Consider the following 12159-nt stretch of genomic DNA (forward strand, 5'->3'; position numbering starts at 1 on the left):
GAACAACGATAAATAATACAAAAGTAAGTAATTCATTGATATTTTAACATCACAATAGTTCTAAAACAAATTCAGCACGTCAAAAGAAATGAATGATACTCGGGTTCTAGAAAAAAATTTGAAAAGTGAATTGCAGATATGGATTTAAATAGTTATAAATAGGAATCGCATATGCAAGCTGCGTTATATTCAAAATATGAATGGGCCATAAAAATACCCGAATTTGGAATTGTCAGCCGGACCAATAACATTATTGCGGGTACATATTAGCGTGGTCTAAGCAATGTTTTTATTTTTTTTATTAGATCTTATTTACTTTCAAAGGCTTGGACCTCTTATCATTAGTTACAAATTTCTTTTTGGCACAAACGAGGAAGTATATCATACAATGCCTCCAACCCCAAGCCTCCTAAAACACTCGTAAAGAATGCTCCAATAAGCGGCGAGGAAGCCTGGTCATCCAGTTGGTAGAAACATATATATAGCCAGCAAAATCGCTAGGTCCAAAAGCAGTGGAAAACTACATTTCATTTTAGGAATAAAGTGAAGAAGATTGTTTGACAGTATAAGAACTTGTTGAAACAAGAAAAAGTGTCAATGCCTATAATACATACAATTTACACGCCCTGAAAGAATCCCAGCTATGCAAAGGTGAACCATCAGAGAAAGAATTAGTCTCCACGAATCATGCATGACTGATAAGGCTCCCTCTTTATTTCCAAGACTGTCGACAAGTTCTTGTTCAGTGGCTGTTTCCAGGGTTCTCCATCCATTTGCATATACGCCTTTTCCCACTCCCCACCTATAAGTTCCAATCGGACAGCTGCTGCCTGTAAAGGTAATTATAATTTATCGCCGGGATCACACAAATTTCACTATGCCAAATGATGGTAATTAGATTTGACATGTATGGTATGGACTACATTTTAGACTCGAGTACAAGGTAGACAATGATGGGATTCTTCGCATTCAAGGGAAAAAACGCTTAGTTGCATTTACACAGAAGGAGAAAATTGTGCCTGTGAAAAGAAAGCGGATTTCACACACATTTCTATTCTTTTTATGTCGCTATATACAATATATGAAATATCACCACAAAAGAATTCAATCAGATAGACAAGGCAGCAGGCTACTAGCTCACATGGCTCAAATCTCAGTCTTCTAAGATTATGTGGGCTAAATTAAAGGTTCATAGCCTAATTGCAAGGCAAAGATTTTCTTCATCTGAGAAATGATTAAACAAAAAATGTAGATTACATTTTATTAGTCGGCAGATAAGAGAGAAAGTTCATGTTGTCAATTAAAAACAAAAAACAGAGAGCAAGCAGAACTGAAATAGTGGCCATACGTCATCGCAGACCCAGTTCAAGCCTGCACCACAATGTCGTCCATCCAGATAATCAATGATTGTTTCAAAAGTGTTCAAAGTCAAATCAACCAACTCCGATAATAATTGTAAGAGTTAATTACTAGATGCGATGCCATAATTCTAACCAGTAGTCAATAGACCATCAATACAAATGTACCCTAAGCAAAGTTTTGGACACCATAAAGCAATACGAAAGTTGGAACCCCAATCCTCATAATTCCAAGTCCAGCAATGAAACATTCCACAAATGCAACTAAAATCTACTTTGACCCGGATGATTTCGAATGTTTTCAACCTCCAATACACCAATGTAAAATCTACTTTGATTCAAGTATTTAGGATCCGTTCACCCTCCAATACACCAATGTAAAATCTACTTTGACCCAAGTATCTACAATCCGTTCACCCTCCGATACACCAAGCAGTTAGGCATTCCTAAGTCATATTTTGCATTTCAAAAGCATAAATTACCAAAAACACAACCCATAAATAGTTTCAAACTAAAACACATGGTACCTGAGCAATGTGCTTCGCGGATATAAGTTCAAACATGACAAATGATGCATGCCATCCTTGTTTTAGGCCAAATATTTCCAGAAGTCCATCATCGACATGGGCTTCAACAAAGCGTCTCTGGAATTGCCAAAAAGTGTTTTCAGTGAACCTCCTAAAAATTTGCAAGATATACTTGACCACTTCATCAAGCAAGTTCATATTCAGTAATAATCACTTTTCAGGCAAATATAGTGCATGATGTGATACCACAAAGAGGGGGGAAAAAGTATTGCTTTATGGAAATATCTCTTGGAAAAGAAAAAATTAAATCCACAGTCCAGAGACCCAAGGGGCACAAAGAGAAGATATTAATGTCTCCAAAATAATACTTGGGTATCCCAGCCACTAAAAAGATATAATTGCAGAATGAATGATTTAATAGCTTAAAATTATCAGTATAACAAGAAATATTAGACGACAAGAATATAGTACCTTTTCCAAATACTCTGGTTTTGGTTTACCCCAGGGATTTCTTCCACTTCCATAGCTATGAAGATTCAGAGCAACTATTGCTCTTACACTGAAAGGAAATAACATAATCTTATCACATAAAAGGGGACAAACCAAAAAGAATAGCACAAAATTGACTGCTGATACACTATTATTTACTGAACGATTGGGCATCTATGAACATAGAAATATAAGAACCAAACCAAGATGTCATAAATTTAGCATAAAAAAGAGAAGAGACACAAAACCCCCTGCAACCGGACTGATGTCAAAAATAATGGTTTTCAATCTAATCGAGCATTTCTTCATTACCTTTTGACAAAAATGAACTAGCAAAGAAAATAAATACCTTGAAGGAACAGTAACCTTCTTCCAGTCTGAGCAATTGGCCTCTTTGATATGCATCCGCAATATGTTGTTAAGTCCCCTAATACCAGAAAATTAATACTTAAATCATTAAGGACAAAACAGGATATTATTAAGTCAATCATCATCCTTAATTAATGGAGTAAAGAACTTGAGTTCCTCGTGAAAAAAGTTTTCATGAGATTAGTGTAGATAATCAAGTTCAAATTTATGAACTGCATAGGAGTCAAAGGCATCAAGTGAAAATGCACATAAATAGAAACGTAATCCTGACAGAGAATATAAAGGAGAGTCAGAACAAAGGAAGAAAAAGAGGATGCATCTATATGGTCAGACAAATCAAAATTCAGATAATGTGTCACACCAACACAAGGGAAAAAGGAATTCCTAAAAACTTTTCTAACCAGCAAACATGCCTTAAATTCTCTTGCAAGTATATAAACGAACAACTTCAATTTTAGCAGGAAATTTGATCTCTAATGCTACAATAAAACATCACCATTCTTCCTTTGGCCACATAGCCCAGTTCAGGAGTATGGTCTTGCAATTCTACCTTAAATCACATATCATGGAAAACACTAAAGAAACAATATCTTCAGCTTGAAATCGAGTTTACCATTTTCATAAAAACAGATATATCCATGTAAAAAGTATTAAAATTGGAAAAGTATCGAAGTTTCCAGGTTAAGAAAGGATTGAACTACTTAGAGAAAGAGTTGTCATTGAGCACTTTATAAGCTTTGTAAGCTTCCACTTGAGGCTGATTTCTAAGCAGCCTTGATATTGATAGTTTAGTAAACCATGAGGTTGTGAAAATAGCTACTCTAAGAGTTGCTAATTATTCAGTAAAATACTGTGGATTATCAAAATGGTTATTTATACTGCATCCAAAATGAAAGGGGTATGGCCGCTTGTTTGCTTATCATGTTAGTCTAAACTTGATTACAGACAGTTTATAGACAAAGTTGTTGAGCCTTTAATAGTTCTTTTGAAAAATACAAAGAAAGAAAAGAGAAACAGAAAAGAAAACTTTGCCCCTTCCTTTTCTCCTTAGGTTCGTTCTCCCTGTTAAACATTGATATCATCGTATTAAGCAACATGGCAGAGAGCAGCTGGAAGAATGTCAAGGCAGTCATTTCAAGGAAGCAGTTCAAACAATTTTATGGAGTCATTTTTTTGCCAATGTAATTACGAAGAGAAATTTTAGTTTCTTAAATTCCTAAATCAATGGTTGAATTCTTTGGAGTTGGCTAACTAGTATTTATTCCTTTTTCTAGTGGATTGTACTTGTAACATACTATATGCAAATGGGAGAGTTAAGTGGCATTAAGAATTTAAAATAGTCTCACCTTAAACTTGGACTGCTGGTGCAAGGAGTGAAAAACCAGCCCTGGGTGCAACTGTAACCAGAATATATAATCTGCAACCCAGAAAATAAGATTGGTCCGCAATCATGTATAGGAATGACTAAAATCTATAATATAGTAAAAAGGGCTCCGAATAAATGGAAGATGTTGGCCAGTTAATGCAACGACAAAGAAGCTATTATAAACAAATAGCTGTACAAACACAAAAAATGAACTAGCTTTTCATAGATTACCTGCTCATACAGGTTACCATATAATTTAGTAATCTAACCAGAGGAGCCCTACTTTGGGGGTAAGAATAATTTAGGGTACCCAGGCAAGCATTAGCCAACTGGTCTAGGTATACCTTATTAGCAATTGGACCATTTGCAAGGTATGGCTTTTCCTCACGTAGATGATGGAAACCATAAGCCACTTGGGCATCCATTCCTGTATGATAAAATGGCAAACTATGAATAATAAGACTGTTCACAAATAGAATAGCAATTTATTTCTGGCATATGAAATAGCTATCATGTCAAACCTACAAGCAAAAACAGTGCATTCATAGTTTCAAAGTTTGTTTTGTACCCAAAAAATGAAACATGGAAAAGAGCTAAAACAAAATTTCATGTAAAGGCGTTCTCATTCAAATGACGAATTGCAACACCAATGGCATCATGCAGCTTGCAAAAGCTGCCGAGCCCATGCTTGCAAAGCAGTAGACTTTAAAGCCAATTTGACCCCATTCTTGAAATTTTCTCAGGATAAATAAATACTGGGCAGACCAATCAAATGGATAATCTCTTGAATTGACAAACAGTTGGCAAGACCATGATACAAATATTGTACACATCACAGTACCTATACTGAAATAATTGTAGAACACTCCTTCGTGACATTTAGCATTCTCGGGCAGTTTTCCCTCAACTTCCAGACCCTGCACACACAGGAAACATCCTATATTGAGAGAAATTTCTTTGCTGATATAACATGTAAATGGAATTAGAATAAATTATATTTGATACTACAAAACACAATTTAGCACATAAGCACTTTATTATTAGATTGCAAACTTCAACAGTAAGTATTTTTGAATATGCCGAAATAGCAATTATCAAGATATGTATGAGGGTTGGTTTTTAATGACTTGAAAAAAGCTTATGATCATTTGCCAACATAAGTATTTTGGAAAGCTTTGGAAAAGAAAGGTTGCATATATCAAAAACCATACAAGATATATATGAGGAGGTAACTACTAATGTACGAACGTCTAGAAGTGAGACAAAAGACTTCCCTATTAAGGTTGGCCTGCAACAGGGATCTTCTTTGAGCCCTTACTTATTTAATACTGTTCTAGACATTCTAACTGAGCTTATTTAAGAAAAAATTCCAAAGTTCATGTTTTTCACGGATGACATAGTTCTCATAGTTGAGTCTAAGAGAAGAATTAACTCCAGATTAGAGTTATGGAGAAAGACCTTGGAGTCAAAAGGTTTTCACTTGAGCAGGAGTAAAATAGAATATATGCATTGCAATTTTAGAGGGAGGCAAGTCAATGGTGATTTGGAGGTGAAAATGGGAAATCAAATCATTCCTCAAGTATTAAAGTTCAAATATCTAGGATCTATTATGCATGTGGATAGTGAAATTGATGGAAATGTTTCTCATAGAATACAAGTTGGGTGGTTAAAATGGAAGAAGGCTACCGGATGTTATTTGCAATAAAAAGGTACCTGAGAAGCTCAAGGGAATTCTATCGGACTGCTATAAGACCAGTTGTGTTGTATGGTAGTAAATGTTGGGCAATAAAGGGAAAACAAGAGCATAAAATTGTGGTAGCAGAAATGAGGATATTGAAATGGTGTGTGGTCATATAAGAAAAGATTAGATTCGAAATGAAAATATCAGAGTAAGAGTAGGTGTCGCATCTATCGAAAATGAAATGGTTGAATATCACTTGAGGTGGTTTGGGCATATGCAAAAAAAGCCATTGGAGGTGCTGATGAGAAGGGTAGATTAGACAGTATAGAGTCCTATAAAAAGAGGCAGAGAAAGACCGAGAAAAACATCCAATGAGATCATTAAACAAGACATTCTAGTTAATATATCTAAAGATTTGGTTGTTGATAAAGCACAATGGTATCATGCCGTCCATGTAGCCAACCGTATCTAGTAGGATAAGGCTTATTGTTGTTGCTGACATAGCAATTATCATAATAATTTAAGCGTTCTTAGTGTGAAAACAAACATTGAAGACTCCCAAGTCAATTTCACAACAATGCAAGAAAAACCTGTTCCATCTGCTTCCGCCTAATATAGTATAAGTTCTCTTCAGTTACACAAGACTGATAAAAAGCTCGACAATGATTAATTAATAAGGGTTTTTAGCATGTTTGGTTACAGCTTTTAAGAAACCAAAAGTCCTTTTGGGAACTTTCAAAAGCCAAAAGGTGTTTGGGTAATTTTTTGGCTTCAGAAAGTGCATCTGGAATGTTTTTGAAAGTCCATTTTGCCAACAGTTAATATGGATTACTTTCCAAAAGTTACTTTTCGCTTCTGAACTGTAAAAGTTGGTCTGAGTTACCTTTCAAATGACTTTCAGTTTATCAAGCTAATTTTTCCAAAAATGTATCCAAACATAAATTTCATTACAATAATTATTTAAAAACCAAACTGACTTTTGATAAATGGACCTTTTGTAAACAGACTTTTGACAAACTGAAAACCAACACTTTTAAGTGGCATTGAGAACGCAGAAAACACTTCAGGAGAAAGGAAAGACCCAAACCAAAATATATTATTTAAAGACTCAATTATGGTGTGCATTGACCCCTCAACCTTTACTTATACTAATACCATGACCAACAAAGACAATTATGCTTTAGAAAGCATACTTTTCGTGAGCGACCATCTCAACTGATCTTTACTACATGTGCTGCACCCCAAGACACCCAACAACATGGCGACACAAAGCACCCTTACTAGTGCCTAGTCTTCAGTATAGAAATCCCAGAATCTCTATTGCTCAGGGTACACTACAAATGAGAGTGGAGCATTAAGGAGTCAATATCATAAAGGATCAATTGGCAACAACTCTGACACAGATATCACAACCACAAGAGGAAATTGGGTCAACTTCATATGATACCTTATTCAAATATTTGCAAGGAAAATTATTGTCAAGGGCCACCCTTCAGCTTCCTACTTCCTTAAGGAAAGGTTGAATACTGTATGTATATTCTTAAATGTCGAAGCGGCTTAAAACCTACTCTACGGATCAAGCACAACATCATGACCACATAGAAAATCCTAGTCATGGAAATGAACATCAATGCTGTTATAAAAAATAAACATCCATGTGAACATGCACATGTCACAAAAAATATATGATAGATTCTGCGATCTAAGCTCAGTTGTGAACCATGTGTAGAGAACAAGCCCACGCACGTCCTTATATACCTGTACAGTCCAGGGGCTTCTCATTTTATTGTTACTTTATTTCTTTCTTTCTTTCTCTAGAAGGTAGTTTGTTAGAATATTTTTCCACCTAATCTGTTCCTGTTATTTCTGAGATTAGGACCTGTGTGTTATCAAGATTTAAGTATTACATTCGATAGGGTTCTCTGTTAGCTCAGATCATCCTAGATATTAGCCAAGCTTCTACTTTTAAAACAAAATCTTCAGGGAGCTTACAAGTCTGATTTTTCACGATATGCACAAATTAAACATTGTTGAACAGTTTGTTATAGAAATATTTGTTATTTCCTTTGTTAAAGCAATCACATTCATGCCTTCAAGCAAAATCAAACTAATGACGTACTCCTTCAATAACTTCACATATAGAATTGCAATTGGCCGAAAGATGATGACAACAACAGCAACATCAATTACAACAACAATAAAATTTTCAAAATAAGATTCATAATATGCTCAACCTGAACCAGACGCCACAAAGAAAATCACATATTGCAAACCTTAAATAAAAGGTAAGGTAGCATTGAATATGGTGCTTCAGAGAATATGAAAACTAAGTGTATACTGAAAGATACCAAAAACACAACCTCATCAAAATTTAACTCTTCGGTAGGCTTCAGAGAATATGGTGCTTTCAGAATTGTGCCATCTGGCATTGAAAGGGAAATTCGCCAACTGCATTAGAAAACACCAAGCCAGAGAAGACAACTAACAAATGTGAGAAAACAAGAAAGGTCATCAGAGCAAAGCGAACCTGGAAAAAGACAAACATTTCAGACAATTCTAGTAATCTACAGAATTTTGTCAATGTTGACATAGAAAATGAAAGCTGCACTTTAAACTCATAAACCCCATGCTTTCAATGATACTATTAATGGATATGTAAAGCAGCAAGCCTCTGATGTGTGATTTATAATTAATATAAGTTATGGTAGTTAAATGAATGTGGTAGTTATAATAGGTAGCCGTTAGGAGTTGGGAACCCATATAAAAGGGAAATATATGCAACTAAAAGCTTATGCTTTCAAGTAATCCAGTGAATTATTCAGTTTTCTCGATCCCCCAGTCTCTCTCTCTCTCTCTGTGTCCTCCTCCTCCTCTCTTTTCTCTTTCTCTCTACCACTATCCATCAGCGTCAATCATTCAATTTTAGTAATCCATGTCCAGCACCTAAACAAACTGTGTCAAAATGAATATGAATATGATGGAAACTACTCCGGAATTCTGTGTTACTCACTGAACAGAAAACAATCCACAGGGTATATACAACCAAGAGGTAACCCTGTAGCCTAGTGCATTCGAGAACACTACTCTCCTTACCACTCTCTAACAATTTCCATGCCTCTCTCCGTAACCAATACTCACATATATCATTTCCCCTATCTAACCGTCCCCCAAGTAAATGCCACAATTACCCTCAACGAACGACTCATGCACCCACCCTCATAGATCGGGTTACATATGGGCTTTCTTTCTAACATAAGTATACCGAGGCCCATGCTTAACAGAATATCAAGTAACTATTAATAAAAACTATCTATAATGATAGTAGTTACTACTATTAATATGATCAAATCTTGTCAGCTATTTGTTGAATTTAGTGTACGGAACTATTTTGGGCATTCCATGCAATTACCAAAATATATGTCGACAAGTAAGCTTATGAGCCATATTAAATATTTCACATCAATAGCAACAACTAAATGAGTGATATGATATTGTAATAAATAAATAACAGAATCAAGAGTTAATTAGAATAGTAGGCAGTTACTATATGTTTGGACTTTGCCTATATAAAAAGGCTTATCTCTCATTTGCAAGTGAGTTGCATTGTGATCAACATAATGGATTGAACCTCTGTTCTCTAGTACTTTCTTTCTCTTCCGTCTATTACCCTTCTCTCTAGTACCCCCTATTCTCTCTGTTTCTCTTCCCTTCCCTTCTTTCTCTCTCTTTCTTTTCCAATAACATAACAATGAGCTTCATTAATCTCAATCTATTTACCAAGAACACACGTTTTATTATTCTATTATAACCATTGACGGCCATAAGAAAAAAAGCATATATGTTAATGGAAGAGTCCCACAACCTGCATACATCTTTTACAACTTATCATATTGCTTACAGAAGTAGTCAATCTAAAATATTTAGCGTTGTGAATTATTATCATGCTGTATTTCAAAAACTCAAGACTCCACTCAAATTACTGCCTAAAAAAGAACAAGATGATGCTATTAAACAAGAACTAGACCTTATAGAATGAAAACACAAACATTGCCACATAGCTCTTCCCTAAAATAAAATCCTCCACACTCGTACCGTTGGGCATTAGCCTCTAATAAACAAAGAATATACTATTGGCAGATAACTTTTTTTTTTTTTTTTTTTTTGCCACAGCGGAAAGATAATTGATAAAAGCTGCAATATCACACTGCAAAGCGCAAGCTTAAGATAAGCTTACCTATCCAAACGATGAATTGCACCAGTACTGGCCCTGTAAAGAGATCTCTTAATAGCTGACTTCCAAGCATAAGGAAACGACCCACCCTAACAGGATGCCAAAAGCACAGATTAACAAAGTAGACAGCAGTAGTCCAGCCCAAAGTTTCCTCATCTATGGATGCTTACCCAACCAAAACTTCTAGATAGATCATTGCCCGTACCAAGTGGTACAATCCCAACAGGAGGAACTGGCAGTCGGCCTTCTCTCTGAAGTTCTGTGAGACATCCTAACACCCAACCGACTGTACCATCACCTCCTGCAACCTGTCCAAACATTCAGCATAATCCAATGGCAATTATATCTTAGTAGGATATGGATTTAACTATGACAGAAGGAGAGGAATATTTTTTTAAAAAACTGTAAATTGGGCATAGAAAGCAAATTCATGATTGGTGTAGATTCTTCAACATACCATAACTCTTATTCTTTCACGACATTCTTTGGCACAAGAATCACCAAGACCAGCCAACATCTCCAAGCAACCTAACCCATACTTAACAAATTCATGAGGCTTCACATCTGATAGGTCAAAAACCTACGGTACAAAACATAATTACAAATTCATGAGGCTTCACATCTAACATATCAAAAGCCTACAGCACAAAACATAATTAATCATGACTTGAAGCATAAAAAGAATAAAGAACAAAGCAAGAAAAAGCAATTCCAGCATTCATTTTGCCTCGTCTCAAACTAAATTTGAATTATTTGGCCAAAAAAAAAGAAGAAGAAAAACTAAACTTGAATTATGTTAATGTAACACAAATCTCATGTATAAGTATGTTCTAGAGCCAAGATAAACGAATCATCGTCATACTGACAACAAATGGGGGAAAGGAAGATAGATCAGATTAATGTTGAAGGTGTCTGTAACTAAGAATGGCTAATTCTAATTTTCAGTAGTTGAATTCTTCAATATTTCCTTTCTGATAATAAAGTTTGATGAAGGCATACTACCACCAGAAGACTTTTTGTAAGGCGTCCTGGGTTTGTTTAGTAAGAATGAAAATTGGAAGGCCTAAGTCGGGAGATGAAAACAGGGGGGATGCAGAAACTTAAATATATTTAGTTTCTTGTCAGAATCAGTTCAGAGGCCTCCTGAGTAGATCTTCAATTTCTCAGTTGTGGCAATAGCCTGTTTTATTTCTTTCCTTTCATGTTGCTCTCCAGTTTTAAGCCAAAATGAATATGACACCGGCGTTGGAAACCTTTGGTCTTTTTGCGCTGATTTAGTCTGCCCAACGAAAGAGTACTCCAATGCCTTGAGCAAAACAACCTCAAATTAGACTCCTTAAGAGCAGAGCTAATCGAAGAAATACATTTCATGCTACCACCGGGAGCAGTCTCACTCTCCTTGCTCATCACTCCAACTCCAAGTTCGTCATCTCATTGCCAAACAGCAAATGCATGCACTCAGACAATATCAACTCAAGCACATAACAAAAATTCTGAACCAGCCTTGATAACGCAGTTTAAAAAGCCATAAAAAGATTGAATTTCGAAAAGCAAATAAAAACTGTCTATACGTATCACCTGTTCTTCACCCATCAAATACTGAAGCCTCTCCTTAAGCACAGGGCCAAGGCGGCCACCACTTTTGCGATTAATAAAGATCACCATAGGCATCTCCGGCGGCTTGACATTTCCGTCGCCGTCGCTCCTGCTGCTTATGAAGCGGCTCTCTCCGGCAGTGGGATCCTGCAAGCGGATACAATCACGCATTGCCATCCGGAGGTACTGAGGCATCATGAGTTTCTGCTTCAACTCCTCCTTGTCAATCCGGAGCCCCGATAGCCCACATGCTCCTAACGACTCGATCACCGACGACCTCACCATAACCTTGTGGGAATCTCTCGCCGTAGACGGCCCTTCCATCTTCGTCCCGGCGAGAAAGAGAAAGAAAACTGAGACCTGGCTGATTGGTTGCCAGACTTCAATTTGCAACTGCAAGCTGTCCTCGCTGGATATATTATTCAAATCAAATTCTAAAAATTCATTAACTTCTTTAAATATAATAATATTTTTTAATATGCAGGTTCGTGGCCACAATTTTCTCTCTATAGATACACAGGGTGGTAAACCGCAGTACTTAT

The 12159-nt window shown here is 36.1% G+C and overlaps 1 protein-coding gene across 1 annotated transcript; it reads right to left on the reverse strand.

The window, feature by feature from the left end:
• Window positions 1-459: 459 nt before the first annotated feature.
• Window positions 460-11949, reverse strand: LOC114732292 (diacylglycerol kinase 7). Its single transcript, XM_028919591.1, has 12 exons — window positions 11600-11949; window positions 10479-10601; window positions 10192-10329; window positions 10025-10110; window positions 8151-8238; window positions 4951-5026; window positions 4454-4536; window positions 4090-4160; window positions 2724-2801; window positions 2357-2444; window positions 1886-2002; window positions 460-830 (listed from the first exon to the last, which is right to left on the reverse strand). Exons 1-12 carry the CDS (start codon window positions 11939-11941, stop codon window positions 672-674), a joined length of 1449 nt encoding a protein of 482 aa, XP_028775424.1. The 5' UTR covers window positions 11942-11949; the 3' UTR covers window positions 460-671.
• Between the last annotated feature and the right edge of the window lie 210 nt (window positions 11950-12159).

The sequence above is a fragment of the Neltuma alba genome, unplaced genomic scaffold (assembly GCF_004799145.2).
Source record: "Neltuma alba isolate B1F8T4 unplaced genomic scaffold, ASM479914v2 tig00012898_pilon, whole genome shotgun sequence".
Lineage (NCBI taxonomy): Eukaryota > Viridiplantae > Streptophyta > Magnoliopsida > Fabales > Fabaceae > Neltuma > Neltuma alba.

Excerpts from the sequence above, each read along its gene's own strand:
- LOC114732292 (XM_028919591.1), bottom strand. The coding sequence starts at position 11,941 with ATGGAAGGGCCGTCTACGGCGAGAGATTCCCACAAGGTTATGGTGAGG. Across the intron at positions 5,027-8,150 it reads AAGAGTTAAATTTTGATGAG|GGTCTGGAAGTTGAGGGAAA; the intron begins GTTGTGTTTTTG and ends CTGTGTGTGCAG. Across the intron at positions 2,445-2,723 it reads AAGGTTACTGTTCCTTCAAG|TGTAAGAGCAATAGTTGCTC; the intron begins GTATTTATTTTC and ends ATTTCCTTTCAG.